Source organism: Megalobrama amblycephala, linkage group LG3 (genome assembly GCF_018812025.1).
Source record: "Megalobrama amblycephala isolate DHTTF-2021 linkage group LG3, ASM1881202v1, whole genome shotgun sequence".
In the NCBI taxonomy this organism is placed as follows: Eukaryota; Metazoa; Chordata; class Actinopteri; order Cypriniformes; family Xenocyprididae; genus Megalobrama; species Megalobrama amblycephala.
Genome location: NC_063046.1, coordinates 4,537,504 through 4,551,884, shown reverse-complemented (window position 1 = coordinate 4,551,884; position 14,381 = coordinate 4,537,504). Strand labels below are relative to the sequence as shown.

General features: G+C 41.7%; 2 protein-coding genes across 3 annotated transcripts; both read right to left on the bottom strand.

The window, feature by feature from the left end:
- Window positions 1–3,029: 3,029 nt before the first annotated feature.
- Window positions 3,030–7,068, bottom strand: LOC125264327 (piggyBac transposable element-derived protein 4-like). Of its 2 annotated transcripts, XM_048183575.1 has the most exons (4): window positions 6,564–7,062; window positions 5,882–5,962; window positions 5,598–5,678; window positions 3,030–4,853 (listed from the first exon to the last, which is right to left on the bottom strand). In XM_048183575.1, the coding sequence occupies exons 1-4, from the start codon at window positions 6,713–6,715 to the stop codon at window positions 3,644–3,646; spliced, it is 1,524 nt and encodes a 507-aa protein (XP_048039532.1). In that variant the 5' UTR covers window positions 6,716–7,062; the 3' UTR covers window positions 3,030–3,643. The 2 variants fall into 2 exon arrangements, with proteins under 2 accessions (XP_048039532.1, XP_048039533.1); XM_048183576.1 differs by lacking the exon at window positions 5,598–5,678 and having other exon boundaries at window positions 6,564–7,068.
- Window positions 7,069–8,169: 1,101 nt separating this feature from the next.
- LOC125264326 lies at window positions 8,170–12,307 on the bottom strand. Its single transcript, XM_048183573.1, has 3 exons — window positions 11,452–12,307; window positions 11,284–11,354; window positions 8,170–10,502 (listed from the first exon to the last, which is right to left on the bottom strand). Exon 3 carries the CDS (start codon window positions 9,854–9,856, stop codon window positions 8,177–8,179), a length of 1,680 nt encoding a protein of 559 aa, XP_048039530.1. The 5' UTR covers window positions 9,857–10,502; window positions 11,284–11,354; window positions 11,452–12,307; the 3' UTR covers window positions 8,170–8,176.
- Between the last annotated feature and the right edge of the window lie 2,074 nt (window positions 12,308–14,381).

The window sequence follows — 14,381 nt, the reverse complement described above, 5'->3', positions numbered from 1 at the left end:
GCTAACTTAACAGTCTTACTTTCTGTCTCTACAGTAATCTTAGTTTGACGTGTAATAGGTAGCAGATTAAATGGGTTTGCCAAACGGTTTGAAAAGGCCTTAGGCTTTCTATAACGTAATAAAACAGAAATAGAGAAAGCTACAGGCACCCGACACACATCACTGAGAGCTGTTATCGGTTGTTTTTGATTCACCTAGAACAGATGGAGGAGGGTGAGGGCCCTGGCGTTGTGGCAGGGTCCGAAGAGCTCTCGCAGGAGGAGGGGTGGCCGAGCTGGGCCCACAGGCTTTGGTGATTTCGGGGCTTGACGCTTTTTTGTTGATATCTGGGGGCTCGCAGCAAAAGAACCTGGTCCGAATAAGGTCCAATGTACGGTCAACTCCCATATGACCCATATGGTCATGGAGGCTAGTCAAAACTGCACCACGAAGCTCAGCTGGGAGGACAAGCTGGTACGTTGTTTTGGGACCTTCTTGGCGTCGTCTGTATAAGACATTATTCACAAGTTCAAGGCGGCTTAATTCTCTTAAAAAGAAAGGAAGATCAGGAAGTTCATTTCGCAAGGTAGGGGATGGTGTGTCACCTGTCTCAATTTGGGAAATGACGTGTTTTATACACTGGTCGGCCCTTTGTCTATCCACCAGTTCTGCTTTAGACAGGTGAGGGATGGCGGGAAGTTCACCAGACTGGTCCGCTTGTTGATAGCATTGGGGCACCGCATCTGCAGAAACGGCAAGGCATTCGACTAAAACAACGTTTCCAGTGTTACTGTCATCAACCTGGGTGCTGTAAATAAGTTGTCTTTCACAGATTGCTTGTATAACTTCCTCATTAACAGCATTGGCATTATCTGGGTCAGAGAGATGGTCTTTGGTGAACTGGAAAATGCGTTCCCTCTCTTTCTGTGACTTGGGGTCATCCTCCAAGGCTCCGTGTGGCCTGCGTGACAGACCATCAGCATCACCGTTCTGTTTCCCAGGTCGGTAGAGAAGCTTGAACGAGAATGTGGACAGTGCTGCCAGCCATCTGTAGCTTGTCGCATCCAGTTTAGCTGAGGTCAATATGTAAGTTAGCGGATTACTGTCAGTTACAACAGTGAACTGATTACCATATAGATAATCTGCAAACTTTTCGGTGACTGACCACTTCAACGCTAAGAATTCCAATTTATGCGCCGGGTAGCGACTTTCACTCCGTGATAACCCTCTGCTCACATATCCAATCGCTCTCAACTGGCCCTCCTGTTCCTGGTACAAAACTGCACCAAGTCCAGTGGTGCTGGCGTCAGTGTGCAGTATAAGGTTTCTGAGGATCTGCAAAACCTAGCACAGGGGCGGTGGTAAGTTTTTCGATTACAGTCTCAAATGCTCGTTGGCAAGCAGGGGTCCATCGCTCCCCAAAGGGCTCTTTTGGGTCTCTGTATTCTGATCTTTTTGTCACTTTAGCTCTCTTTTGGGAAGGTGGGTAGCCAGAGGTTAGCTCATGGAGGGGCTTCACAATATTGGAGTAACCTTTAACAAACCTCCTATAGTACCCAGCGAACCCGAGGAAAGATCTTAATTCTCGCAGGCTCTCAGGGACGAGTCTTGAGAGCAGCAGTTTTTTCTGGGTCAGTTTGTACTCCATTTCTAGACACCACATGATCAAGGTATCGGACTGATGTCTGAAAGAAGACACACTTTTCTGGGGAGAGTTTGAGGCCAAATTCTTTGAGACGGGATAGCACCTTCATCAACCTCTCCTTGTGTTCTTCAAGGGTTTTGGAGAATATGATCAGGTCGTCAAGAAAAACCAATACTTCTTTCAAGTGCATGTCTCCCATGCATTTCTCCATTAGCCTTTGGAACGTACTAGGTGCGTTAGTCACTTCTTGAGGCATCCGATTAAACTCCCAGAAGCCGAGTGGGCACACGAAAGCTGTTTTTGGCTTATCTGACTTTTCAACCTCTATCTGGTAGAAGCCAGATTTTAAATCGAGGACAGAAAACCACTGAGAGCCATTAAGTGCACAGAATGTGTCCTCTAGCTTTGGGAGAGAATACGCATCCTTTATGGTCTGGAGGTTCAGCCGTCTATAGTCTATGCACAGGCGGACTTGGCCATTTTTCTTTCTCACAACCACGATTGGTGATGAAAATGGAGACTCAGAATCTCTGATGACTCCTGCATCAAGGATCTCCTGGATGTGGTTTCGAATGGCCTCAATATCCTGAGGGTGGATTGGTCGTGCGCGCTGTTTGAAAGGAGTGTCGTCTGAGAGTTTTATATGATGTGTCACTTTGTCTGTTCGGCCAAAATCTGCATAATGTTTTGCAAACACGTCATGCATGTTATTTAGTCTCTCTGTGATGCGTTCTTTCCACACAGGCGGGATAGGGGACTCACCAAAGTTAAAGCTCAGAGTGGACTTTTGGGAGGGCTCTGCTTCCGCCGTCTTTTTGGATGGTTCAGCTGACTCTGCATTGTGCTGCTTTAACCCTCTGGAGTCTGAGGCTGATTTTGGGCCCTGGAGAAGTTTTGACATGCTCTGACATTTGTGCTTTTATCAGTTGGTTATAAACATATTAATAACAAAAGTGTCATTACACTGTATTCAGCACAAACTAGGCTACCATAATATGTGAGGAACATGTATGTACATGTTTGTGTTTTTAAAGGAATAATGTTTATGCGTGGTTATTGAAAAAACAAACAAAAAAAAGTAACTGAAACAATACCTCAAAATGCATACTAAATGTTTTTTCACAAGACTTTTGAGAATTGTATATTTTAGTGTAGAGTTTTTGCTTCAAAATGATGTGGAAATGATCCTCCCTACTCTGACACATAAAACATTGTATTGATTTTAAATTTCTAAGACACTTTTTGTTTAGCTAGGCCATATGCGAAGAGGTGTGACTCTTCATGAATAATGAAGTGATTTACACCTGGGGAGATTAAGACCCTGCCCCTAATGAGCCGCATAATGAGCCATTCAGTCAGGAATGTGACTGAGTCAACTAAGAAAATCCAAAGACAAGACATATCATTGTTTTTTTTCTTTTTTATTTAAAATAAAGTTAACAATATAATCCACATATAAACTAGGGTCAAAGGCACATTTTGTGTATACAGGCAAATAAAGGTAAGGTTTATAAAAAAAGCCCACTTTTACACCCTATACATAACCTGCTTGATCACATATAGATAATCTTTGCAGCCCAATGGTCAGTGAGAGGTGGTGAACAGAGAATCTGAACAGTCACACATCTGTGTGCCATTTCTGAAAACAGTTCCTTTTCAACTGAAGACACAAGTAAATGTCACATGCCTGGCATTTCCAAGGTGTGTCTTGCCTTTTACCAAGCTGTACTTTGCAAAGCATGCAGTTCCGACGACCAGCGGTGGCATTATTCCTTGCATCTGATGTCAGCTCTGCTGCTGGAACCGGTACATGGTCACTTTTGGTCCGTTTTGGAGCTGCTTTCTGTGACGACATACCAAAGAGCTCTGCAATCAGCTGTTCTATGAACTCTTTATGGGTCATGTTACCGTAAAGGTCTTTGTGTATGATGAAAGCGTTTGTGGCAGCAATGTCCAGGAAGAGTGGAAAGATCTTTCTGTACCACTTCATTGTTTTGTGTTGTGTTGTGTAGTATTGTATCAGCTGATCAGACAGGTCGACACCCCCATGTGTTGGTTGTATGCAGTCACAGGTGCAGGACATGGAATTGTCTTTGTCCTCCATGTTCCTTGTGATTTCACCCTCCTCTGCACAGTGTCTCCACTATAAGCAGCATGTATGGTAGAACAGACAGATACCTCTCGTGTGTCCATCCACTTGACAAATACAAGAGCTCCATCCCGAATCCACCTGATGGATCCTCTGGCAGATTTCTTGGAGAGTGAATTAGCTGCATTACGAGGGCAGTCCTTCCTGTTGTCTCTGTATGTCCCACAGCCACCAAACTTCATGGCAAACAAGTCTCTCAGGAGCTTAGGACTTGTGTAGAAATTGTCCATGTACAGATGGTACCCAGAGCCTAAAACTTTACAGTCCAGAAGAGATGTCACCGCATCATATGATAGTCCATGGCCTGTGGGAAAGTTGTTCTTTCCTGTGTACACAGAAAAGTCCACAGTGTATCCATTTGATGAATCAGCAAGGACAAACAACTTGAAGCCCCACTTGGTTGGCTTGGCTTTCATGTATTGTCTCATTCCAGTGTTTGCTTTACATGCCACCATTCTTTCATCCACAGCCAAGTTCCGTTTAGGATGGTAGATTGCTTTACAAGCAAGGCGGATTGTGTCCATGAGAGGTTTGACCCTGAAAAGACTGTCATGATCAGCTGTTCCCCTCTTTCTGTCATTCTCCTTGTCTTCATCTGGGTGACTCATGTGCACGTTCCATGAAATGGTACGGTATCTGTCTCTTGACATGATTGTAGCAGGAAAAGGCACAGAGAAAAGACTGTCCTGTCGCCAGTAGTCACTGATGGAGCTCATCTTCACCATAGCCATGTAAAACAGCAGCCCAATGTAGCGGTACATCTCACCGATGCTGATATCTGTCCATTTATATCTACATCCCTTTGAAACTGCCCTGGCAGCCTGAGCATTGGTGTTCTGGCATAGAGTTGAAACTGCATCCTCAGAAAAAAACATTTTGAAGAGACTCTTAGGAGTGTGTTCATCAGCAGGACGCAGCTGTGGTCCAGGTTCCCGTGCAGGTAGGAATCTCAGAGTCTGTGGAACCATGTCAGTGTCATTATCTGTTTTCCATGACAGAGCTGAATGCCTGTTGCTTGTCTGAATGTTTTTCTTGGCCTTTTTTGCAAGGGGTTTTGGAGCACTCTCATTAGGGCTATAGCTGGAGAAAAAAAAAACAGTGAGATGGTTATTACACAAGGAGCTATACTATTTGCATCATCAATAACTAATACTAATATAATGTTTATTATTGTATATATTAACATTACCAAGCACTAATGCTAATATATTGTGCACGCATAAGAAAGAAAGCCATACAGACAGATACATACATACACTACCGTTCAAAAGTTTGGGATCACTAAGATTTTTAATGTTTTTAAAATACGTTTCGTCTGCTCACCAAGGGTACATTTATTTAATTAAAAATACAGTAAAAACAGGAATATTGTGAAATATTATTCCAATTTAAAATAACTGTGTACTATTTAAATATATTTCACAAAGTCATTTATTCTTGTGATGTCAAAGCTGAATATTCACCATCATTACTCCAGTCTTCAGTGTCACATGATCCTTCAGAAATCATTCTAATATGATGATTTGCAGCTCAAGAAACATTTCTGAACAATTGTAAACAATAAATGTCTCTTGAGTAGCAAATCCTCATATTAGAATGATTTCTGAAGGATCATGTGACACTGTAGACTAAATAGTACACAGTTATTTTAAATTGGAATAATATTTCACAATATAACTGTTTTTACTGTATTTTTAATTGAATAAATGTAGCCTTGGTGAGCAGACGAAACTTCTTTTAAAAACATGAAAAATCATACCGATTTCAAACTATTGAACGGTAGTGTACATAGGCCTACCATATAGTGGGTGAACATGTACTTACTCTTTCTCATTTCCGCCTGTGTTGCTGGGTGCCCTCTTAGTGGGAATTGCAGGTGAATGTGAGAGTGATGGATCCACATTCCTAAAAAAAACAAATTGTTATTATTAGCATATAAGATACTACTCTCATACCATTAGCTATGCATAACGGACAGGAAAGTAACAGGTATACAAGCATGCTGTATATGTCTGTCAATTGGCCATTACCGGACAAAGTGTGCGAATGTGTAAACGTTACAGTCTGCTATATCAGTTAGCACATATAGTGGGTAAACGTGTACTTACTCTTTCTCATTATCGCCTGTGTTGCTGCGTGCCCTCTTAGTGAGAATTGCAGGTGAATGCGAGAGTGATGGATCCACATTTCTAAAACAAAACAAAAAAACTGTTATTATTAGCATATAAGATACTACTCTCATACCATTAGCTATGCATAACTGACAGGAAATTAACAGGTATACAAGCATGCTGTATATGTCTGTCAATTGGCCATTACCGGACAAAGTGTGCGAATGTGTAAACGTTACAGTCTGCTATATCAGTTAGCACATTTAGTGAATAGCAACACGTTCGCGCATTTCACAGCCAAGCATATTTTAGCACATTCACGTCTATCATAATATGCTATTCAACTGCATGCAGTTAATCGATCTAACGCGTGTATCCAACGTATCTATGCATATTAATAACAAGTCGAATATCAACAGAAAAGCATTCTATTTATAAGCATTTTTATGAGATAAAGTTATATAGATAGATGTAAATATAAGGCAAATATATATGTACGCTTATATAAAAAAACACGTCAAATAATTTAAGTATATCAACAGAAAAGCATTCTATTTATAAGCATTTTTATGAGATAAAGTTATATAGATAGGCCTAGATGTAAATATAAGGCAAATATATATGTACGCTTATATAGAAAAAACACGTAAAATAATTTAAGTAAAACTAAATCACTTACTCATCAGAAACTGTATCTTCAGCTGGATCAAGTCGCTCTTCAAAATACAGACGTTCATCGTCAGAGTCGTGTTCTTCTTCCGAGGAAAAAGTGAACTCTTCCTCACTGTCCAGGACCATCTGAAGAGCCTGCTCACCTGAGTAGTGTGCCATCTTCCAAACGCGCAGGAAAGCGAATGAATCTGATGAAACTTGATGCTTTTTAAGACGCTGTTAGGGGCGTTTACAGTTTGCATAGATCGCCTCAGCTCATTATCTTATGAATAGAGCGCTCTGCGCGTGGGCGGGCACACATTAAAGATAATTAGGTAAGACAGGAGAAACAGTACCTCTCTTTACTTTTATACTGATTACATAAAGGGAGAATATTTTTTTTTAGAATTTATTTGTTTCGTTTAAAAGTAGACACTTAAAGCTTTGCAAAGACATATCTCTCATGTCCATGTAGCATGTATAAGCCGTCTATTTTAGTTACTTTTAGTGACCTTTTAGAATGATGTTTGCAGAGACAGAGATGGCAGGACAGCACACCCTGTATATTTTATTTATTTTTAAAAAGCACAAAGTTTTATTTTGATTGTGAGTGTACACATAAAAAGAAGACATTCTATACTTTCAATTGATATATCACTTATGTCTCTATGATAAAAAATGACGGAGTATTTTAAGTCTGTTTTGCTGCAATGTGAAAAAAAAACTGCAAAACGCGCCGGCGCGTTTTTAGACCTCAGAGTGTTAACAAGATGGTCTGGTAGGTATGCATTTGGGCTATTGTGCTCTTTGGGGAAATGACAACATCATGATCAGACTCATTACAAATTATGACTGGTAACTTATAGGGTCGCCGGAGGGGAAGATCAACCAGGCTGGCCTTTACAAGCAAGCCACCCGGCAAGGAGGGTAAGTTTGGGTGTTCGATCAGAACAGATTTCTCATTCTGGAATCCACTAACAGAGGAAACTCCCTCAAGTACGACAGTTTTGCCAGCTGGAACAATTTGAGCACTCTTCCCCAGTAATTTCACAACACCTTGGGGCTCAGGATTGGTTGTTTGGTTGTGTCTAACTTCAAGTACTTTAAGGACTGCTCGATAGCCGTGTGGGATAGGCTGATGTTTAACCCCAGATTCGGAACAGATGTTGTAAAGGACATCAAGAGTGTTGGTGCCTATAAGCACAAGGGGTTCTGTAATGGTGTTAAGATTTGGGACCACTAATGCAAGTGTGTTTACTTCAATTGGTGCTCCAACAAACTCTTTCGGGAAAGTTACAGCTAGTTCAATGTACCCCAAGTAGGGGACAGACTGTCCTGCTGCCCCTTCTACCTCTAAGAGGTCATGGAGTGGTTTAATCTCCTGTCTTGAGAGATGTCGTTCATAAAATGACTGTGGAATAGTTGTTACTTGTGAACCTGTGTCGAGCAAGCAGGTAACTTCTTGATCTTTTATATTCACAAAAGCCGTACTTTTCGTACCGATGAGTCCATTAGGAAACTTGAATGGGAGGCTACTATCTGATTGTTCAATGCTGGTGCATGCTTGTGAGTTGACTATGAGGTTTAAAGCTGAGGGACATTGATTTGTCTCAGCCCCTGTCTGTCCCACAACAGGAGCCGTTAGTCGTTTAACTGTGAGCTGGGGTTAGCTTGCATTTCCCACTCACTTAATCTCTTCTCCAACTGTTTTCGTTTTTCAGCCACCAAAGCAGGATTGGGAGCTTCGGTACACGTGGAGGAGATATGCCCATCCTCTCCACACTTAAAGCAGTACCAGGGCCGGGGTTTGTTCATCTGCTTTGTTCTTATCTGGGTTTGCATGTTTGCATTCGTTTTGTCTGGTGTTCGGCTCTGGAGTTTCTGTGCGGTTCCTTTTCTATCTTTCTTTTTCTCTGCCATAAAAGAGGTCAGCTGGCTCTGCAGGGTGGCAACCTGCTTCACAAGGTCTTCAATGGCACTGGGACAAACCTGTGGTTTCTCCTTTGGGTCTGCGCATGCACATGCACATGCACATGCACTCTGAGACTGAACTTGGACTCGTTTTGTGGCACCTATATGTTTCCTCATGCGGCTGGCTTTAGCTTGCTGCCTGTCTTCCTCTGTGCGCAACATCAGCAGGAGCTCTGCAAATGAAGGCGGGTGACTTCTCGCCTGTTCAAGCTGCAGAGTAGAGAGCAGAACACTGTCCCAACACCCTCTACAGAACTGCTTTAGAAGGTGTCTGTCAACTTCTCCTGGTGCAACCCCACCCCTTTTTACTACAAAGTTTAATGCTACCTGCAGCCGATGAAGGTAAGCGGAAGCACTCTCCCCTGGATTCTGGAACGTGTTTAAGAAACGTGCAAAAAGTTCTTCCCCATCCTCAACCACGGCAAAAGCCGAATCAAGTAGCTGCAGGAAAGCTACAGGGGGTGAATTGGGCCGTAATCCTTTGATCACATCAGCTGCAGGTGGAAGCAAGCTCTCTACAATATTTCTGGTGATCTGAAGGGGAAGTATGTTAGGATCATTTAGCAGCAGTTCAATATGGGAGCGCCAGGTGTCATAATCGGTCTCGTTATTGGGCCTGGGAGTCTTTTCAGAGAAGGAGCGGAGCCTTAATTGGGGCTGAAAGCAAGGGCTGATTGCTTCGCTCCTTACAATGTGTTCAACCACAACCTTTTGAACTTCTGGTGGATTCATGTCATTTGCTGAAAGTGAAGGGGCTGTACCCACACTGTTGGTTGGGATGGTGCCAGGGGGAGGAAGGCCATCATTTCTGTGAGCGGTGTCTGAGGATAAGACAGGGGGGTGCTGTTCAGTGGGGGTAATGGTCAGCTGGATCTCAGTGGGGGTTTCAGCATGGGTAAGAGGAACTTCCTCTGATACAGGGCTCATTGCTTCAATATCTTTACTAATCTGGGACATCACTCCTTTAAGCACACATCCATACTCAGCACCGCTAAGTTTGGCTAAGGCCTTAAGTTCTGACAGGTAAGTTTTGGTAATATTACCACTGACTTCAGCTTGGTACGCACTGCTCAAAGCTCTGATGTTATAAACAACAGAGGGGTCATCTTTCAAGGCATATTTGTATGGCAATATTCCACTTAGTGTTCCTAGAGCTGTGCCGTGCGTATACTCAACGATCAGGTTTTGGTAAAATTCAGATTCATCCTCATCAACTAAAATGGTTCTTTTGATAGACCCATATTCTTTAAGGAAGTCAATAACCTGTTCATCTTGGTCTCCTGCTTGTGTTAGCCCACTAACAATAACTGCGTTTGGGATTTTAACACCACACCTCTGTACAAAGTCCATATTGGACACGTGTTCAATATTGATATTCAAACCAACTGTCTCCTGGCTGGCTCGCCAAAAGTGTAACCCTCTTTACGATATAGTAACAGGGTAACAGGTAATTAGTTATCCTTAACAGTATTTGGACCAGTAACAGAAGATACTAAATCTTTAAGAGCCAGTGGTTTGACATCAATAAAGACAGAAACAGTAATTTGCGTTATTGTGATCACTCTTTGTTTAACAACAGGAACAATAACAAACAGTGTAACAATTTAGTTCAGAGAATGTACATAAAGAAATAAAAAAATAATAAAGCCGGCATAAGTTTCCCTTAAAACAAAAGAAATAAAACCCAGTTCCAAAAATAGTCTTATTGCTCGTTGGGGCCCTTTTTTTCTTTGGTTGAATCAGTGTCGTGACAGTATCAGTATGCCAGTGCTCGTGGATCCTACCATACAATCCGTGAAGGAGGGAAAGTGAGACTGCGCATAGACTTATGCTCGTGGGTCCGTGGCTCGCCACCCAACGTACGCTGGGAATCTTTCAGGGGTTCAGGGTACGTACATCCAATCCCAATTCAACCGGAAGGCTTCAACTCCAGGTCGAGCGTGACTTCCAATCCATGTGCGTCACTGGAATGAATCTGGCAATAAAAAAACCTGACCTATGGGTTGGCCAGAGGAAATCCAAAAGCTCTTTACATTCATATTCTGTCTATCTCATGAATTATCACCAATCAATAACATTTCACTTTATATCAACTGGTTCAAATCATGTTCTCAAGAAGGTTCAGTCGCATGACAATAATATATCATGTATCAAAACCAAAATGTTTATAGTAGTGAACTATAAATATATCCTAAAATGCTTTTACATCCATGTTCATTCATTTTAAACAAAACCAATTTCAAGTATTTATGGTTATTGCTATTCAAGTTAGTAACAACTCACAATACAAACACAATACAAATAAGAGCTACAATTTGTGCAAAACAAATAATGCAAGAACATTCATAGAAATCTAGGAGGTACTAGTAAGGCTAAGCGTGCTTTATCATCCCTCCCTGCACCGGTAACATTCAGGGAATGCACTAAAAATTTGACCTCTTAAATCACTGACAAGAAATTCACATACATATACTTTAACACTTTTTTTCTTTTACACACATAGTAAACATATTGATATAGAAAACAGCATCTTTTGCAAACCCAACTGGAAATAAATCCATTTTTGCAAGGATAAGAGTGCATATAGCACTGAACACCCAAGCTAGCAGGATAGCTAGGCTCACATTAGCAGCATTAACATCGTGATACAGCATTGAGTAGCTATTACAGCCGTTAACAGCCTTTCTAAACGGCAGCTTATCAACTGTTACCATTTCCAGCATAATTAGTTCCTTTACAGGTAATCTAACAGGTCTCAGAGTTTTTTTCTCACTCACCGTTGAGTCAATGAGTGGGTCTCTCTAAATTGGCTGTCTGATCAGCGGCAGCCGTCTGCCGATCGCACTCTCTATAAAGTGTAAACATGACAACATAGCCGTCATCATATGTTTAACATCCTCATTAATTAATGAAATCCCGTTGGAGGGGATATTTATGTTTCTTACCCTATGGATGGCAATTTATTCAGAATTCAGCTAGGCAACGAACAGCCATGCAGTCTTTCAGTCAGGAAGTAGCTAACAGGAAGTCAAGGCGGAGCTCAATTGCCTGAAGCTTTGGAGCTCAGTGATTGGTCAGCTCCTTACAAAAAGGAGCATGGGAATTGTAGTGCGAACAATTTTTCCAGGGGAAGATCGCTCTTTTTCTATCTTTTTATGCATTTGATCACTTATTGTAGATGACGTTTTTTTCTTTTTTTTTTTTCCTCTAATACATAGAAAATGTACTTTGATTAATTAACTTAAAACATTTATCTCAAGACTCAATTAACTTTAAGAAAGGGATTATTATGCCAAGACTTCGTTTTAAGACCTGGTTACACTTCATTTTCTCCTCATGTTTGAAGGTTTCAAAATGAAGCCCAAGCCTTGCTTGGCCCAGTAGGCCTTAGCTAGCGGCTAGGCTAGAGCTAGGTTTAGGTGTTTGTTTGTTACATCACCCTTATTATTACTATCCCTGTGAGGTTGTATAGTTCCTAGTTCTGGCCTCCTTCTGAGTAGAGATGTTCCGATACCCCTTTTCCATTCCCGATACCGATTCCAATACCTGAGTTCAGGTTATCGGCCGATACCAAGTACTGATCAGATACCTGGGTGTGTATCTGTATATACAGCTGTATATACTACTAGCCCTGTATGAATTGATAGAATTATTTGGTGTGCTTCAGACTTATCCCTTAATAAAACAAGAACAAACACATACAGTGAACTAGAGTATTTTTATTATCTGACATTCATTTGTCAGTTATATTATTTATTTATTTTAAGTGAAAAATAACTTTAAATGCAGCCACAAATCTAACACTGTAAACTGAAAACGGCATTTTTTTCTACAATATAACTGTATAAAAACAGTGAAACAAATAAATCTAGGAATATAATTATATAAGGAAATAATCGCTTTAAAACTTAAAGTCCCAAAGCAATTTTGTTAAATAAAAATCTCACGTTTTCGACGACTGACAGCGGCTGGTCATCCAGAACAATAAACTCGACAATTTTGTTGGTTATCTTAATCGCTCGTTGGCTGTCTTTTGAAAACTTTTGAAAACTTTTCAAAAACTCTTTGTTTGAATTAAGCTTCTAAAGATTGTTGATTCTGGCACGCCTCATCCTTCTCCATCCTAGCCTTTCTGTAACCATTGTGTTGCGCGTGGTGACGTGTCTTCAAATGCTTTATAAAGTTACTTGTGTTAAAGTTGTGCCACCCCTCGAAATTGCAGCATTGCATATGAGACATGTCGCAGTTTTTACTGGCTGGTTGGTCCAGTCTGAAATACTGTCAAACAGCAGACATACTGCTAGCACGTTTTCACTTCTTCTTCGCTGCTCTAAACAGTGGTTGCTAGTGGCAACACAGCACAACTTCCTGTGTTTGCATTCTGAGCCACGAAGAAGAATTGATTTCCGATTTGCTGAGTTAAGCAAAGATAGCGAGCACAACTAGGTATTGTTTAAGAAAATGGTATCGGATCGGTACATAAGTTTAATTACTCGCCGATACCGATACCACAAAAAATTCTGGCATCGGTGGAATTTTCGATACTAGTATCAGAATCGGAACAACCCTACTTCTGAGGGTGTTGCGGGCCGCATGCCCATTTCCCCTTCGATGTGAAAATGTAGGTGCTATAGCTGAGGTTAACAGCTAAGGTTATAGGCTGTTATTAGCTTTCCTGGTGCTGTTTTTTCCCAGGTGGTAGGCCCTTATCTTCGAGAAGATGAGTTATGCAGTGCTGCTAGGCCCCACTTTTTAGAACTTTTTGTCATGCCTATAATGTCTTCACATGAGCCCCTTGAATTATATTCAAGTTTCAGATTACGATGCTAAATATTCTAGCTTTTGTTCTCTAGGGTTCATTACAGATTCCAGTTCTGTTCTGTGAAACATTTATCCTGTCTGGATGGCATGTATTACAAAGCATTCATGTTTGCTTTGGGTTCTAAGCTTTAGCCCTACATACAAATGTGAGCTTACTCATGTGCTGCCACGGGTTACTGCCTGTTTCTGTGATAGCAGGCTGTGATTAGCCTCTATCTATGAACATGGTGTTTTGTTGTACTCCCTGGTTAGGGTGTGTGTTTCACTGTGTGCATCACCTGTTGGATTGCACACTCTGGTTGAGTGTAGAGAGTCTTATTCTGGTTAGAATAGCTATCTCTGTTAACTCCCAGTCGATCGTGACCACAGCAACTGTCTTGCATTTGCTGTTAGATTGTTGGCCCTTTATTGTAGCCTCTTTCTTATCACAGCTTGTGTTTAGGTACTGTTGGTTATGATCATGAGTTTGCTCATGTATTTGTAGCACTGCCTCAGGCTTTTGCTCACGTTGCCTGAGGTAATAGGCCTGTTCAGCCTTCCTCAGACCGTGATAGCATTTTTATGTACCGAGGTACATTGCCTGTTGGAATGTGCAGGCTTGAGCTCAGGTTTGGTAAGTTAGTTCCCCACTTATCGTGTAGGATCTAGACCTGCCCCCTTGAGCTTGGGCCCTGTTATGACCACGGGCTGGTGCCACATGGCGCAAAAAGTAGTAGGCCTTGCCAGGCATCCTTTGTAGCTTCTGTGTTGACCCAGCCAGGTTGGTCTTTTCTGGACTCATTCCATGGTTGAGTTATGTCATATGTCGGCTCATCACAATGGATGGGTCTTGATGCCACTAGCTGACGCCGTGTGCGATGGGTAGGCTTGAGGGCCTCATTTGTAAGCATGCTGGCTTTTTCCCTTTCAGTTTTTATTTACTTACAGTAAAGGGTCTTATGTCGCTGGCTGGCTGGGGCTCAGGCTGGCTAATGACCTCCTTGGTAGTCGGTCTGTCTAGCCTGAACCTTGATAACACTGCCACGAGCTGATGCCACGTGTCTGCTGAGGTTTT

Excerpts from the sequence above, each read along its gene's own strand:
- LOC125264326 (XM_048183573.1), bottom strand. The coding sequence starts at position 9,856 with ATGGACTTTGTACAGAGGTGTGGTGTTAAAATCCCAAACGCAGTTATT.
- LOC125264327 (XM_048183575.1), bottom strand. The coding sequence starts at position 6,715 with ATGGCACACTACTCAGGTGAGCAGGCTCTTCAGATGGTCCTGGACAGT. Across the intron at positions 5,963-6,563 it reads GAAGATACAGTTTCTGATGA|AAATGTGGATCCATCACTCT; the intron begins GTAAGTGATTTA and ends GTTTTGTTTTAG. Across the intron at positions 5,679-5,881 it reads ACAGGCGATAATGAGAAAGA|GAATGTGGATCCATCACTCT; the intron begins GTAAGTACACGT and ends TGTTTTTTTTAG.